This window comes from Syngnathus leptorhynchus, chromosome 11 (assembly GCF_054491065.1).
Source record: "Syngnathus leptorhynchus isolate UIUO chromosome 11, UIUO_Slep, whole genome shotgun sequence".
Classification (NCBI taxonomy): domain Eukaryota; kingdom Metazoa; phylum Chordata; class Actinopteri; order Syngnathiformes; family Syngnathidae; genus Syngnathus; species Syngnathus leptorhynchus.
The window spans coordinates 3,549,730-3,566,338 of NC_141205.1; the positions used below are offsets into that span (position 1 = coordinate 3,549,730).

A 16,609-nucleotide genomic window follows, 5' to 3' on the forward strand; every position below is an offset into this window, starting at 1 on the left:
TCAGTCATCGTCCCCTCCCCCGTAGAGGTCCGCCAGCTTCTTGAAGCGAGGGCCCCAGTCGTTGAGGTAGTCGTAGTCTTGGTCACCAGAGTTGGTGGAGTTGAGCGAGCTGACTGAGCCAGCGGTCGAACCATTACCCTCGTAGTCAAACACCAGCAGGGAGTCGTAGGGCGGCGCCGTGGGGTCGTTGTCTGCTGCCCGAAGACCCTGGAGATGTGAGAGATTCATTGTGACGGGTTTTTGAGTGGGACACAATGTAGGTATGTCGTACATCATGAATGAAATCTCCGATGTCTCCTGGGTGGGGCAGACTGGGTCTGACAGGATACTGCGACTCCGGGATGACAGGCCTCTCATCCACTCGGCGTACTCCCACCGGTTTACTGATGATGTGGTCCAAAGACTCTGGTTGCTGGAGCTGGCTCAGGTCATAGTCCTGGACAAAGGTGCAAAATATTCCAAAGTCTGTCTGTAAGAATTGGAAGATCTGAGGATGCAATATTTTACGAATCCCATCAACTATCTCATCAATGCGCAAGGATTGTCAACCGGTGGTCCGTGGGCCTTTAGCGGTCCATGGCGGTATTGCAGGTGGTTCATCTCTCTCTGTCGTCCTCAGACGAGATTCAGAAGCTATACATTGCGCATTAATAATTACTGTGGAGTTGAAAACCCCCACTCTCATACACTTGAATTTCTTTGCTTGTCGCACGCTTACACCCACACATTCTCTTGAGACGCAAATGTTGTTGCACTCATTTGGTGGCAATATATATGTTCATTATTGTGAAGAGCTTGATCTTTCCTAATTATTATTCACCAACAGTTTCTGTCAGGATAAATAACTACATTCTATATCACAGTCATTTGCTAAGATTTTGTTTTGCAGTTCACGAGTCATCGTGAGGTCATGCTCGAGGGAAAAGTGGTGGTGCAGCCACCTTTCTGAGAAGACTACATGACTGGTTAGTGTGTCTGGGCATTTTCGTCATGGAAAGTATTGGTGAATAGAAATAAAAGAGAGCAAACATTCTTGATCTTGCTATGAGAAAAGCATTTTCTGCTCCGCGCAAAATAAACATGCAGTCTTGCTGACCTCGATTTGCCAAGTCTTGTTGAGTTATACACCACCAGGGAGTTCTTCTCCCGAAGTTAATGGGACTTTTGTGTTCATCATGTCCAAATTGCTCGTGTCTGATAACAGCCTTTTGTGATTTTGGTGACTGCATTCCCGACATACCTGATCCTCTTCTCCTCCACCTTCCTCATCATATTTGAGGATGTTGTCTCTGACGTCGTCTTCAGGATCGATGAGAAGTGGCTTTGCCTGCTTCTCCTTCTCTCTGCGTTTCATCCACACCACAAACAAGAGAACCATGCCTGCAAGGAACACACACCAAAGATTTTGAGCTGCGTGTTTGAAATCTCAAAATAGCATTCATGATCAAAACTTAAGAGTGTGATGCCACTAATCGCTTTGATACAGTGGTACAGCTTGACTTTTATTCTGGAAAGGGGGAGGGGGGTGTCAAGGAAAGTGTTGATAAATGTGCTATGTGCTTGTTGGGCAACGGGGAGGGCATGGGGTTGTGGAAAAAAAAATCCTGGAAAATTTTGAATGCCTCCCCCCAAAAGCCATTTCTAAGGCCGATGCTTTGTTTGGCATTTTCAAAATTCAAATTGAAAAAAACAAATTAATTATTAACCGTCACGATAGAAATGAGAATACAGCGAGAAGGATGAAGAGAATTGCTTGGCCTTTATTTCCTGCTCACGTTAAACATTTATGTGGCCTTGCGTTACCAGGAAGACTTCATTGGCTCAAAAGGCCAATGAAAAGCTGCTATAAAGGAGGAAGAAAATCAGTCCAAAATAAAGACTCCATGAATGACACTTCTGTTGTTTCATTCAGTTAGTCGTACTTACTGAGTAGCACAATGATACAGATGAGTATGGCGATGATGGCGCCTGTGCCGAGGCCGGCGGCTGCGACAGCCCCCGTGGCGCTGCAGTCCCCGTTGTCGTCACACGGACACACTTTGACTCGGATCATGGAGCGGTTGGAAAGCTGAGGGTTCCCGGAGTCGGACACGGTGATGGGAATCTCGTACACACCGGCCTCCAAGTATGGAATCCTTAACCTCAGCTGAGCATGGTCGCCTGGAAAGAATGTCAGGACATGAAGTCAATGTGAATCGTTACGAGTAAGCGCACACTCGATTTCTGTTTTTCCTCGTTATATTAGAGTTACAGGCACGTTTACGACTTAACGGCAATGCAACTTTCAGTATGCACGAATCCGTCAACATGGAGCCGTGACTTCCAGTGGGAGACGATTTCAAGTGTGTAATCAGCTTTGTCCTCAAGGCAAGTGTTGTGATACATTCATCCGAGTGGATTAGTTGACAGATGGGTTACTCGGGGGACAAGGGGATGTGAATAGATCTCGTTTGTCACAAATGATAGATCATATGTCAATGCTGGATGCAACCTGTATCTCTCACTCTGAGACATTTTGTCAAAGTTTTGCTCGGGGAGCTCCGAGCAACCCTAACCCTGGTTTTAAAATCTAGTTGGAGACCTTAACCATGTTTTAAAACCCTATTCGGAAACCCTAACCCTCGTTTGAAGCTCTAATTAGGGATCCCAAAACTGGTCGGAAACCCTTGTCGGAAACCCTAACCCTAGTTTGAAAGCCCAGTTAGAAACCCTAATCTTAGAAACCCTAAAAGTAGTTTGAAACCCTCGCTGGAAACCCTAACCCTAGTTTTAAAACCTAGTTTGGAACCCTACCGGCGCTTTAAAACCCTCGTCGGAAACCCTAACCCTCGTTTGAAACCCTAATTAGGGATCCCAAAACTGGTCGGAAACCCTAGTCGGAAACCCTAACCCTAGTTTGAAAGCCCAGTTAGAAACCCTAATCTTAGAAACCCTAAAAGTAGTTTGAAACCCTCCCTGAAACCCTAACCCTAGTTTTAAAACCTAGTTTGGAACCCTACCGGCGCTTTAAAACCCTCGTCGGAAACCCTAACCCTCGTTTGAAACCCTAATTAGGGATCCCAAAACTGGTCGGAAACCCTAGTCGGAAACCCTAACCCTAGTTTGAAAGCCCAGTTAGAAACCCTAATCTTAGAAACCCTAAAAGTAGTTTGAAACCCTCACTGGAAACCCTAACCCTAGTTTTAAAACCTAGTTGGAGACCCTAACCATGTTTTAAAACCCTATTCGGAAACCCTTCTTTTGTTTAGGTTTTGCACCTGACTGTTTACTTGACATTCATGGAACCAGTTGGTCAAAATAATTAGCTAGCATTTCGTAAATTTGACATGCCGATTGTACAATCACCGAATCCTCCATATTATGAAGACAATGTCAAGCATGATCTCACCGCTGAGTCTGGTAATGGTCCAATTACGACGCAAACTGGGAGGATAGGCCGGTAGATCAAAACCAAACGGTCCCACATTGGGGTCTGAATCAGCGTCTGAAGCTGTGATATTGATCTTGGAGTTTGGGCGTGCCCGCTGGCACACTTGCGCCTCCTGAGGTATCAGCACGGGCGGGTTATCATTCACATCGATCAAGTAGATCTGGAGGGTTCCTGTCCCGCTTGCTTGAGGCGAGCCTGGATAGACAGGAGAGCAACTTGGTCAAATTAGGTAGGAGGGAAAACACCGGAGGAGTCTCTAAGGTAGATGAGGGCGAGGTAATGGAGGTGAGAAGAAAACCCATGCAGATGGCATAAAAAAAACATAAGAAGACTTGGAGGCAGTCTGGCAATGACGCTGTTATCTTTGCACAGCACTGCTAGTATTATAATTGTTTATTATTATAATTTTACATACTATAATAATAATAGTAACAATAATAATTATTCTAGAGTAGAATCCTGTATCCTAATCCTACAGTAGCTTCTATATTCTACAAGATGTTGGCGAATTTTTGCTCATTTGTCCAGAAAACCATTTGAGGGCGTTGGATGACGGACTAGAGGGCCTGGCTCGCTCTCGACATTCGACACATCCTAAAGGTTGCGGTCAGGGCTGTCAAGCGCTTGCACTTCAAAGTCATCTGAGAATCCCTTGATGGCTCTTGCCAGTTATGCCAAATTCATGAGCGCAGAACAGAAGAAAACTTTAATCAAACTGTTTCCACAAAGCTGGAAGCAGAGACTTGTCCAAAAGGATCCGATCAAAAAAAAAAAACGCCACCCACAATGAAGAAAAAGGACTTTTGAGCAAATAAGTGAACTTTTTGCAGAATGTTTGTAAAAACGTCTTACGCAAGCCTTTGCTTGTCCGACGACAGAAGCTTTACAGGCCTCACTAAAGTGGTCAGCTGATGACTTTGGCTTTCTCTTATGAACAAGGATGAGTATTGAAACTTGCTTTTACATTAACATTAATCACACAAAACCTAACTTTTGAAGAACACACTGTTAAGTTTGGTTTGAGTTTTTGGGTAAAGAAATGACATTTTAAGAAAGATAGACGAATCGATCATTGAAACAAATAAAAACTAGATTCAGGAAATTCAGGAAGCAATTTGATTTCATTTCATCTGATGTGTTGACTTTGTGTTGGAAACTAAACATGCTGCTCTGCTGCAAAAAAAACAGGCCGCAATGGCGTATATTGCTGCCTTGAGCAACATGCGGCCCTTCCCCACACACGGTCAGGAAGCTCGACTAAATTAGTGATGCAAAGAGACTTTCTCACAGAAAATCGTCAGTGTTACTTTAACACTCTCCCAGACAGCAAGTTGGTGCATAAACTATGTAAAAAGTCGATTACCAAAAGGCTTCGGGGCTCATCGACCGTTTTGTCACTTATGATTGGCTGGGAGCTTTGTTGCTTCCTTTTGGCTTGAGCGGAATAAGTTAACCAATTCAATCCGGGTGGATACCGTGGGCACGGCAATCAATCGGCTGATGACACTTTGAGTCGGTGCGCTTGATCTCTCGCTTGAATCGCAACACCTGGGTCTTACATAGAGAGCGACCTTCTCTATTGCAAGCGCTTAGTTGGTTGTAAACTCTTGTGCTAAATACAAGCTGTTGACATTGACATTCATTTTACTATTATTTGCTCGACGTGGGCTGCGTGAGACTCATCCGTGACAAGCCGCAGCCATCGCATTATTCATGCTGCACTATTGCAAGAAACTGATGACTTGAAAAAAAAATCTAATTGAATATGCTTGAGGTTGTAATTTGCACTTGGAGCTGGCTGCCGTGACCTTTGAATGAATGTAATCACGTGGGCCTAATCAATAAACTTTGTTGACGAACGATGTCTTTAATTAGCGTCGTCTAAGTGCAGTGGTGTCGAGCTAGCTCATTTCTATGTCGAAATGCATTGGAGTTACGGTTTTCATCAGAGGGCTGACAAAAAATATTTTGTAATGTGTAATCAAATAATATTATCACATATACACAATTGCATCTGCGTTTGATTGTTTGTATGTATATTACCAACATACTGAATTACAAGTCACAAGAAATAGAAACTATTCAGTGAAAAGAAATGTTTGTAAAACTGGTTAAAATAAAGAAACAAAGTCACTTTTCAGTCTAGTATTTTTTTTCCAACAGGATAAGACCAAATCCGTATGCCCAGAAACATGAGATCAAAACAATTTATTTATTATAATGGCAAACAGGCCTTCAATTTGATTCCTGTGGTCCAAGTTGATAAAAAAAGGGCATGTTTAAAAAAAATATTTTTGGTTATGTTGAGCAAACGCTGCCATCCTCACTTACCAGACTTACCATTGTCGAAGGCCAGAAATGTGGCCTCATATATGTTGTTTTTCACAAACATGGATTCTCGGTCAAGTAGGGCCATTGTCGTTATCTGACCATTGGTCCTGTTGATCCTCAGCCAGTTAGCGGGATCTGACAGCTTTGAATATCTGTGCACACATTCGTCCAAAAAGACAAATGCATCAACGTTTACAATATTTACATTTTCCTCCTATGTAAATGGTAACTAGCTTACACTGTTCTATGAAAGAAGAGTTTGGTTGAGCCCTCCTGAGTGTAGAGTTTGACCCTTTGCTAAACTTGTGCTGGGCACAAAAATAAAGGCTGTAATGTTATTTACACCCAAAGGGACTGTATCGATTCTCAAGATATTTGTATGCCTGAAATACCCATCAGGTTTGTACCCTTTGAAAAGTGCAGCTCCACGTGGAGATCAACATATGTTAGCCAAGTATCCTGTGGCAGTTAATTAGCACAGAAACATGAACGCATCACGCAAAGCTGTTGAACAACATTCTCGACTGCACCGCTCTTCATACCCACGAGTACAAACTGCAACCTCCGTCGTCGCTGATGCGACAAGGTTGACAGAGCTGAAACTGACAACCACAATTACAGATGACAATTAACGACTGCCTTAACGACCAAGGGAGAGGGATTTTCTGTGATTGAAAAAAGAAAACAGCAAAAGACTTTGCCACCCAATTAAAAAAGTGGTTGGGTTGTGCCAGGAGGGGTATCCAGAATAAAAATTGTCATTGATGCCAGCGACTCGATGGGACAAGCCCAAAGTCACTACAACTGTCATGGACGTACGACAAAGAAGTTGCTATCTTCCAACATTTCAAAACAAAAATGTGGATGATATCCTACAGAGAGCCGTGTTAACGGGCAAACCAGATGGCTAATGGCCTCAAAGCTCTTCTCGAAAAGGAATCTTTCCTCAAAGAAAAAGCAAGAACCTCAAAAAGCCAATCTGGCTCCTTTCCCATTCACCACTTACTGGTGTTTGTGGGGCTACCTTTGAGCATTTCAGAGTCTTTTCTGTGCACGTGTGTGGGGGGTTCACGCAAGGTCACCCGAACCGAGCGGCAGACGAAGCATCTGCTGGCAAGCTGCTGTGGTGGAGACAGCAACTCTGAGCTCATATCAATAACACCACCACACTGACAAAGAAGAAAAAGGCCAGTAGTCAGTGGGAGCAAAAGACGGAGCGCAAAAGGGGGTTGCCTCTCTCGCTGAGTGACATGTAAGCAAAAATATAAATGCGACACTCAAACGCCATTTGTATGAAAACAAAAGTGGCCATTTCTAGGTGTTGACAAGAAGGCCACTTTGGTGCTAAACATATGCGCTCGGTGGTTTGTGGGTGGAAGAGGTCATCTGAGTGACATTAAGAAAAATCAATGGCTCTCAGTGGCACTCGCGACAGAGTAGAATGAAGCCGCCGGGCCTCGGACTGCACGTGGGAGTGTCTGGTGTGCGGGGTCGATGCCTGGGCGGCGCAACGCGGGTCGGCCACGTTCCCACCGATGGCCAACATAATCAATTAGGAGGATGATGGCCCGACGTCCCACTCGTTATACGATGACCTCTTCACACCGCACCAGACAACCGGGAGGCGACACTATCTTAAAGTTTGGGCATGGAGAGCCGCTTGAGAATGTCAGCGTGCGGTGTTGAAGGAGAAGCGTGAACTTTGGTGCAAGTGCTCCCCGTGGATCAGAGCGGCACCAAACTGAGAACAAACTCACTATGCGCTAAGAAGTAATCAAGTCAGGCTTTAACCTTTAAATGACTTTTAATGAAAACGAGTGAGTATGGGAATTTAAAGTCATGTTTGGCCACGCCAACTCACTTGTATGTGAGATTTAGATCAATTTGGACTATTTTACAAGTGGGCTAAAGAAACCTACATTAATTTGATTTTAGCAATCACAACTTTGTCTCGATTTACTGATCCCAAATCAATGTGAGCCCCATTATGATATCTTTGGAATTTGAGAGGATTGAGCCAATCCCAGCTGACTTTCTAGAAAAACGGGAGTTTGGATTAAGACCTCCAATCAGGGATTTTTATTGCGCCGCCCTTGTGGTCATATTGGTGGAAAACATGGCTCAGTGGTTTCTTTGTATTTCTTGGTTTACAATATCCATGATAATGGAAGGTAATATTCTGCTAGTACCTGACGATCTGATGAACAAAGTGGTCCGGGTCCTGAGCTGAAAACACGGTAAGCGTCGTCCCTGCCGAAACGCCCTCCTCAAAGCGGATCAGTTTGGGGTTAACCGGGAAAACGGGAGGCTCGTTCACATCCTGAACTGAGATGGTGACACCGGCAGTGGACTGGAGCGATGACTGGATGCCACTGGCCAAGTGGGCTTGATTGGACACCACCACGGTCAGCATAAAAGCCCGGTTCATCTCAAAGTCCACCGGCTGGAGAGGATGCATGAGAGGAGATCAGGTAAACAAATGATTTCTCAGATGACAAAGATGATAATCTAAAACAGTGGTCCCCAACATCGTAAAACCTCCCCTGCTCTGATTTGACCCGAGGCCAGGGGTTCACCAAACCTGTCCACTCTCACCCCCACCCTGCTTCTCTCTTCTAGTTATTATTTGTTTATTACCGCGGCCCGGTGGTTGGGGACCTCTGATCTAAAAGACATTTCATCAAGAGTCACCTTAATTACAGTCAGCATGCCCTCATTGGTGACGGGGTTTGTGCGGATGGTGAAATGTCCGGAAGGGTCTCCGCTGACAATACGGTACACCGCGTTCCAGTTGGGACTATGAGGCTGATCCCGGTCCACCACCGTCAGGTTGGCCACCACCACATTCACTTTGTTCTCTGGCACCTCTCCGGAAAACTGCATAGCAACATGAAGAGGACAAATTGACAATACATGGATGCAACAACAACCACATTTTTGTACATTTGTCCAATCCATTCATTATCCAATTTGGACACTATTTGTTCTCGCTCAGGTTGTGAGTGAGCTGGAGCTTATCTCAGATGACTGGACAGAATTCTGCTGTTCACTAACAGCCTCATCTTTATCGGACTCAAGTAGCATCTGAGCTACCTCTTCTTTGCGCTTGAGCCCCAACTTCCTCGCATCTCTACCTCTCCTCCTGCCATGCCCTGAAGTACGGCCCAGGCGACAAGCACGGGGACTGAAATTTAAAAATGCAGCACTGGCTTGCGAGCGCCTCTGTTTCATGTTCGCCCCAAGCTTTTAGCACAAACAACTAAAAACCTTCCAAGCCAGTTTGGCCATGCTGTCACTCAGCCAAATGGAAGAGACGCTCTCAGAGGCACACTTAATGATGCGGATTGGAAGTGAGGGCAGCGTGCAAAATGGCCACTCTCTCAACAGAAATGTGAACGAGCGTGGGGCAAACGTTAATTGTTACAAGGGACTCGAGTGCACTTTGCAAATGGAATCGAAAAGTAAATCGGTAAAAACCTCATTCAAATGCCATAAAACTTATTGATGACACGATGCTTTCAAGGCTCCTGTGCTGTCCAGATAAAATAAAAAATATAAACAATGATAGAAATTAATAAACCTTATATAAGAGTTGAGACCCATGAGGATGGCAATGGCGGTTAGAAAACCTGACAAAGTATTTAGCAAGAGCAATGCAAAATTAATGATTCAATTAGCATGAAATAAAATGCTACTACACTAAAAGCTTTTTCAGCAGTAGCAGTAGATGGCTGCTGTGGCTTCACAGCGGTGTGATGAGGAAGGAACACTGAGGAACCAGCTTGTAACATTATTCTTATTTTGCCACCTCACACAGCCAAGTCGCTTTGCATTCCTGCTGCTTTTAAACTCACATCAAAGCGGAGAGCAGCAGAGGAAATCGTGAATCAAAAATCAAACGTTCTCATCCTCTTTCAGGTATTTCAGTGCTTCAGCTTTCCGTTTTGATTCGGAGGACACGGGTGGACACATAGCACCAACGTTGGCATCCAATTAAAAGAGATTTTTTTGGGCCCGATTACAAGATTCAATTCAATGTGTCCACATCAATGATAAACTTAAATCAGAAAGTTAAGGAAAAGGTAAAGTGCCAGTTGTTGCGATACATGGCGTAAGTGTCACAACTTTTGTTGATGCGCAACACTACTGCTGTTGACTGCTATCATGAGGACCAGCGTCAACGGCCAGCAACACAGATGGAGGTTGTGCGAGCGAGGAGCGCGCCGGCGCTCTCGTTTGCTGACATCTGGGGAGCTCTTATCAGAGCGTGCGACTGGAACTGTCCTGGCATGCGGCGGACGACAGCAAAGCCGAGGGGACGGAGATCACACTGTGTGATGCTGACACTGCTTACATCGCCTGTGGCTTTTGATGCAGAAAGTAACACCATCTCTTGACTTTCAGAATACAAGACACAATATATGGGTTATATATCGTCTTATTTCTGTCTTGTGGTGTTAATAGAGCATGAAGGTATTATGTAATACCAAATCTTGCTGAGATAGTTTTCCCCTCAGGAGCAGGAAGCTCAAAATGTTTGCTCAGTTTCTTCGTTTTGAACTCACCGTCCTGACTGTCAGTTCTGGGGGATTGTCGTTGATGTCTGTGATGGAGATCAAGGCTGTGGCTGTGTTGGACAAGCCAAAGTTCAAGTTTCCTTCCATGTCAGTGGCTTGGACAATAATAGTGTACTGGGAGACTTTCTGGAAAGAGAAGTGGAGAGAAACAAGGAAACATCAACAAACATGGACAGCCAGCAGATATCTTCAATGTCATTTTTCTACCGCACAAATGACAAATTGACTGTATCATACGTGAAAAGATGGTTAAATGTTAAGAAGTCTTGCCCTGAACTCGTGTGTGCCATAATACACGGCAGCACACAAAACAGTCACTCCATGAAAACAGCACCTTCAATGGCTCACTGTGGTGGCTGTCCATGGTTCTGAAAACGGACCAATAAGAACATACTGTATGTATCTTCATGCACAATCCACAAGTGTCAGTGTTTGTGCACCCATAGCAATGGTTGCAGTATTCACAGCGATTGAGTGGTCTCTTTCTAAGACGATGCAGTCCTTTACTGAGTCAGGGTGCAGAGATAGAGGAGCAGAGAATGGACGTCAAGGACAGGTCAGAGTCAGCAGAGCCGACTGCTTTGTTGAACACGTACAGAGTAGCTCGTTGATAATCTACTGTTGACTGACTATACATTTGCCTTATTCATCCTTGTGCTGGCTATGTGTGTTCTAAAAAAAGCTTCTCGATAAGCTGTACTAATGTCAGGAAGTGTCTGAAGGGAAGGATAATAAAAGCAGCTCTTTGCAAAGATGGGGGACGGGGGGGCAGGGGGTCGTGCCGCCACGGTCGGGTAGCGAGGCCTTTGCCAGATCATTTTCGTTTATTTCGAGTTTATTGGGCGCTTTTGTTCAGTGGTGTTCTGCGGCTCATTTGATCCCCTTTCTGCATCACATCTTCCTCTCATCTTAGTCTCTTGAACTCTCACTAACCACGTCCTTGCACATTCTCTGAAACAACGTTTTTGGGGGGAATTAATATTGCATCTTATTGTAGATCCACTTGCATCACAAGACATTTAGTGAAACCCAAAAGAGGTCATTAGGTGAATTTCATGAAGTACGCAAACGCTCATTGCTCCACACCCACACAGTCGTATTAATGATTGATCCCAACCTGACCTCTATCAGAGATGTAATGAAATATCAATAAGAGATCGCCTTCATAAAGCACTTCGGACTAAATGACTCCCTTGGCAGTCTCAAATAGATCCAGTCACATACTTATATCGATACAAAGACTGCAGCGGAAACTATTGCTTATTTCTTTGACGACTGCCAGCAGGTGGAGCTCTCATATAATTGGGGATGAGAAAGATGCATTCTCGCACCTGCAGTATTTTTTTAATCTCTCATCGGAGGCTATTTGGGTGTTCATGGCCCTTCTAATGCACACATGCGTATCGACTAATGGTCCGGTGTGATGGAACAGGTGGGAAACACGTGAACGCACACGAACACAGCCAAGTGCACTTTGTAGTCTAAAAGTGGCCAAAAAACCTAGTAAGAGGCTCTCTAATGAGTCCTGTAGAAACGCTGAGCAGTTCAATTAGAGTCCAGCACATTTTCCCCAAATCCCAAAGCATTCTGCGTATATCCAAAGTGTGTTTTACGCCACTGAAAGCTGACTTTGAAAACCTCTTACCATTGGTCCACAATTAAGAACTTTGTGTATTTTACATCAGGCGAGTAAGTAGCGTTGGGAAAACGTTGAGTTCATTTGCGGCAAATATCGTTTTCCTTATTTTTATTACACAATAATTAGTATATGATAACAGAAAAGCACAATGTATTTAGTTAACTTTTTAAAAAAATGAGAAACTGAGGGTTGTGCTTTTCCCATTTCCTGTTGAAATGCATTCTTTTTTGGGTGTCATCAAGTGGGCCAGCGCAGCAATGTAGTTGGTCGACGAGATATAAAAAATGAAATACTGAAAAAGGCATCCATTATTATTATTATTACATATCTTTGATTAACACAGGGGTTCCACGTTTTGCCCATTTGTGTATGTATAGAAGCTGCTACCATATGAGCCAGAATGTGATGAATTAAACAGGAACACGACAAGTACAGAATCCTCCAAGAAGAAAACACAGGGAGAAAGAGAAGCTAAACAAAAGTGACAAGGACACCTTGTTGAACATAGAAACCATCAGTGAAAGGTTTTTAACACATCCATTAAAAGCCTTTTGGAAATAATTACATCACATCTTAGTGGGTGGAGAAGCAACAATGAGTTTGTTGCATCACTTAGTCAAAGAAAGAAATAGCATTAGCGAGCTAGTCAGATTGGTTAAATCAGTCTGGGCACTACAGTATGAAGTATTTCATATCATCAAAGTAAATCTTTCATTTTCTGCCTATTTGTGAAAAGTGTCAGAAGTGGTTGCAACCCAGCAACAAAAGAAAAGTTTCTCAAGAAAAGGTCAATGCAAAGTTGACACTACACTGAGAACATCTTTTTCACCTCTCTTGATTCAGTGTTGGCTCCAAAATGGCCTCATCCACCTCCATGCATCATTACTTCTCATTCAGCAACCTGCTCACAATTCTCCAGGGGATTGGCTGGTGCAGACTAACATCCAGTTAACATAACTCCAACTCACATAGACCATACAGCTCCCACCCCGGCCCACTTTAAGCATGCATTCTTCTCCAGGTGGAATGCAAACGCACTAATAGAGCCAGATTGTGGGAACTCATCGCCTGCAGCCAGCACAGGCCGCGTAGTCCTGCATCGGCTTGGCAACAGCGGTGCGGACAGTCTGGCAAAGAGCCACATCACATCGTACCATACCAGACTGTTGGAGGCTCCGGGCTTGGGGGAATTGAGACATTCTGGGCTAATGAAAGACAGCGGTTGTCTTTGCCAGGCCAGCCGCTGCTTACAAAGAATGTTATCTTGCCAGCTGTGGAACCAAAATGTGGCTGGCTTGAGCATACTGAGGATCTTAGCGACGTCCAATAGACATTTCTTGCATTGTATAGTTGAGTTGGCAGTTTCCAACTTGAAAACGAGAGCTCAATGTAAACTCTGATATGTACGTAAACTCCAATATGTATAATATGTACCGTATTTTCCGGACTATAAGTTGCAAAAATGCGATTTATACTCCGGTGCGATTTATATATGTCTTTTTCTTCTTTATTATGCATTTTATGGCTGGTGTGACTTATACTCTGGAGCAACTTATAGTCAGGAAAATACGGTATGTGCATATATGGATATATATGTATCAATCTTTATCAATCTATAGATGGATAGATAGCTAGATAGCTAGCTAGCTAGCTAGCTAGCTAGATAGATAGATAGATAGATAGATAGATAGATAGATAGATAGATAGATAGATAGATTGATTGATTGATTGATTGATTGATTGATAGATAGCTAGACAAACTCCTCTTGATTTCAATACCCCAAGTCATCTTAGGCTGGCATGATTAACACAAAGCAAGATGACTAAGGCTGTCAAATGAAGCATGTGGAAACACGTGGGTTGAGTGGAGCGAGCCCGAGGGAGGTTATTGGCAGAGAATGCTTATAACAATAATTGGCGTTCAGTAATGTCAGGGGAAGCGATAACTAGGCGAAAGCCCATGTAACCCCATCTCCTCACTATAAGACAAACTGCTTCACCTGTTAATTAGCATATGAATATTCTAATTAAACACCACTGTGGTGGATGAGGATTAGCTCAACTGTAAGAGGAAGCGATATGGAAGGCTGTAAAGCTCCTCCTGTACTTTTGCGCTATATTCTGACTGTCTGCTCTATGCACACTTGCTCCATTTTTGCTCATCTTATTTATTTATTTTTTATTCATCGCTCTTATTTATTCATTGTATGTGCCTTCTTGTTTTTACTTTTTGTGTTGTTTACTTGAATGTTTTGTTTGTCCGTGGATCAATATAATATAATCTATATATATATTTATAATATGTAATATGTCGTCACCGTGGGATAGTAGGAAACAAAATTTCGATGTGTCCGTGTAACTAAGAGTGTTTGATTTAACGAGCTGAACAGCAGGCGGGTGCACTCGCAGTCACACCTTTCGTGTGAGAAGCCTAATCACAGGAAAGGTAGGACCTGGTTTGGCAGGATGTGTTCAGATCAATCGCTTTTCTCGGCCTCCCATCAGCAGCTATCACTTCTGCATGGACTAAAATAAGAGCAGGAACACAAAGGTGGCTCATGTTCACTCAACTCTGATAGTGTTCCATAAACATCGTCAGCATGCCAACCGCAGACAAGGAATGAACATTAAAAGGAAATATTTTGTTCAGGTTTTGTCCTTTAAGTGTAACTTTTCAAAACATGCTTACTTTCTACTGTTACACGCAGCTTTCATTTCAAAAGTGTTGGCTCACTGGGTTTAGTGCTGAGAGGGACCAGTGAGACGTCTCAGAATATAAACATTATGAGATACAATCAATAGTGCTTTTATGCCCGTTGTAAAAATCAACCAAGTAAGTTACAAGATGAAATTACACTCATTACGACGGCATACAAATTTAAATGTTTCCCTGGATTTATTATTCGCATTCCCATTCGAGTTTCTTACAGCAAGAAAAATGCCTAAACCACCCGCAAGGCATGGACATAGATGAACCCTGAGTGATCTCCCTCGTTAGAAGAGTCGGGTGGAAGTGGGACAAGTTGTGCTGTTAGGTTTACGGAGTAAGAAAAATAAAATATACAAGGACAGTGAAATTCTAAAAAACCCATCAGTAGCAATAACTGTTCTGTTTATCTTTAGAGTTTCTTTGTCATTAGGTTGGTTATTTGTTGACAATCACTTGGCAGTCAGTTAGCATTTCATGTCTTGAAAGTTTTCTTTTCTGAAGACCAAACTAAAAATTATAGTCTGGCAATTTTTGGCTGAGACATGGATGAATATTTTAAAGCACTGGTTCTCAACTGGTGGGCCAGGGCCCAAAATTGGGCCGTGGATTCATTACAGGTTGGTCGTAGACAAAAAATGGCGGGCTCCTTTGTTTCTAACAGTACTGACCATGAGACTGTTTTGAGTTATTTTGGGGGCTGGAACTGATTAAATTCATTTCAATTCATTTCAATGAGGGAAATTAGTTTTTAATATCCAAGTAAATGAAGTTACATGCTCGGTCACAGTATCCCGGTTCTTTTCAAATGTGTTCCACAAACCTCTCTGTCCAGACCAGCTGCAACTGTGACAATGTCTCCAGTCTCGCTGTTGATGGTGAACATATTGGGGATGGGGCTGTGGGGCGTCTGCGAGAGAATGCGGTAGCGGACCATGCCGTTTGCCGTGGTGGCGTCATCCGAGTCGCTGGCTGTCACTTGCATAACAGACGAGCCTGCCCACAGAAAACATGATGACGTCTAAAACAAATCACTTTCAAATCATTGCTTTAAATAAATGACAAAAGTCAAGCATAAACACGAGCTCAGAATATAAACATTGGTTGAAGTATAAAGAATGAGAAAGCTTGAAAATGACGTACATGTTAGGTTTTGCTATTCTCATTTTTTTGCGGGTAAACAGTTTAGAACTTTGCTTCCATATGAATCCCAATATGAGGCAAAGTACTGCTGCTTTTATCATAGTAGGGATCGTCAAAATGAGTCAAGGCTGAGTGTGTTTGTGTTCAGGGGGTCTATGTACGCAGTCCACATGTTACTGCGAGAGGTCATTTTGTTTCTGCAGCCTTCCTGAGGGCAATTATTGATGAATACATGTTTGCTAGATGGGTCTTCCAGTTTGACCGCGCAATTAGAAACACTTTGTGCTGGAACAAGGAGAAATTTCTGGCTGAGTTTCTGTGAAAATGTTGTCAATTGCAGGATGTTGCTGCTGATGGGATAAAAAAAAAAAAAAAAAAGAGGCTTATGTAATGTAAAAATGCTAGAGTGAGCTGACAGTGAAAAAAGGCTGGATTTTCTTCAACTAACTTTTTTTCCCGATAAAATCAAGGCTGATCAGTGTCCGTGCTGGACCTCAGAGGTTTCACAGGAAATTGTCGTTAGTAAATATGAATATATTTTCAATCCATATTTTTTCATATTTCCAAGACTGTCAAAGTCAAAGAAAAGTCAGCAGGTACATCCCCGTGACAGCGTAATTGTAGCCAAGAATTCCATTTCAAACCTCATTAGGTTAGAAAGCAGAGTTTGGCATATCCAGAAAGAAAAAGTTGACAGTTGAAAGAATGTCAAAAGTGGAAAAAAAGGTCAAATTTCTGGAAAATATGATCAGCCTCTTCACATTTTGGCTCTACTACCTTTC

At 43.2% G+C, this 16,609-nt stretch overlaps 1 protein-coding gene across 12 annotated transcripts in view; it reads right to left on the reverse strand.

Moving 5' to 3' along the window:
- cdh4 (cadherin 4, type 1, R-cadherin (retinal)) overlaps positions 1-16,609 on the reverse strand; it is a 141,299-nt gene continuing 124,690 nt past the window's right edge. For 10 of the 12 annotated variants that reach the window (XM_085924541.1, XM_085924550.1, XM_085924547.1 and 7 more), the window contains 10 exons: positions 15,508-15,680; positions 10,327-10,464; positions 8,453-8,638; positions 7,951-8,204; positions 5,762-5,913; positions 3,389-3,625; positions 1,927-2,160; positions 1,241-1,380; positions 272-436; positions 1-207 (listed from right to left, as the gene is read on the reverse strand). In XM_085924541.1, the coding sequence (XP_085780667.1) occupies positions 1-207; positions 272-436; positions 1,241-1,380; positions 1,927-2,160; positions 3,389-3,625; positions 5,762-5,913; positions 7,951-8,204; positions 8,453-8,638; positions 10,327-10,464; positions 15,508-15,680 (1,886 nt within the window). The remainder of the gene's footprint in view (positions 208-271; positions 437-1,240; positions 1,381-1,926; positions 2,161-3,388; positions 3,626-5,761; positions 5,914-7,950; positions 8,205-8,452; positions 8,639-10,326; positions 10,465-15,507; positions 15,681-16,609) is intronic. The other 2 variants (XM_085924545.1, XM_085924540.1) reach the window with 1 other exon arrangement.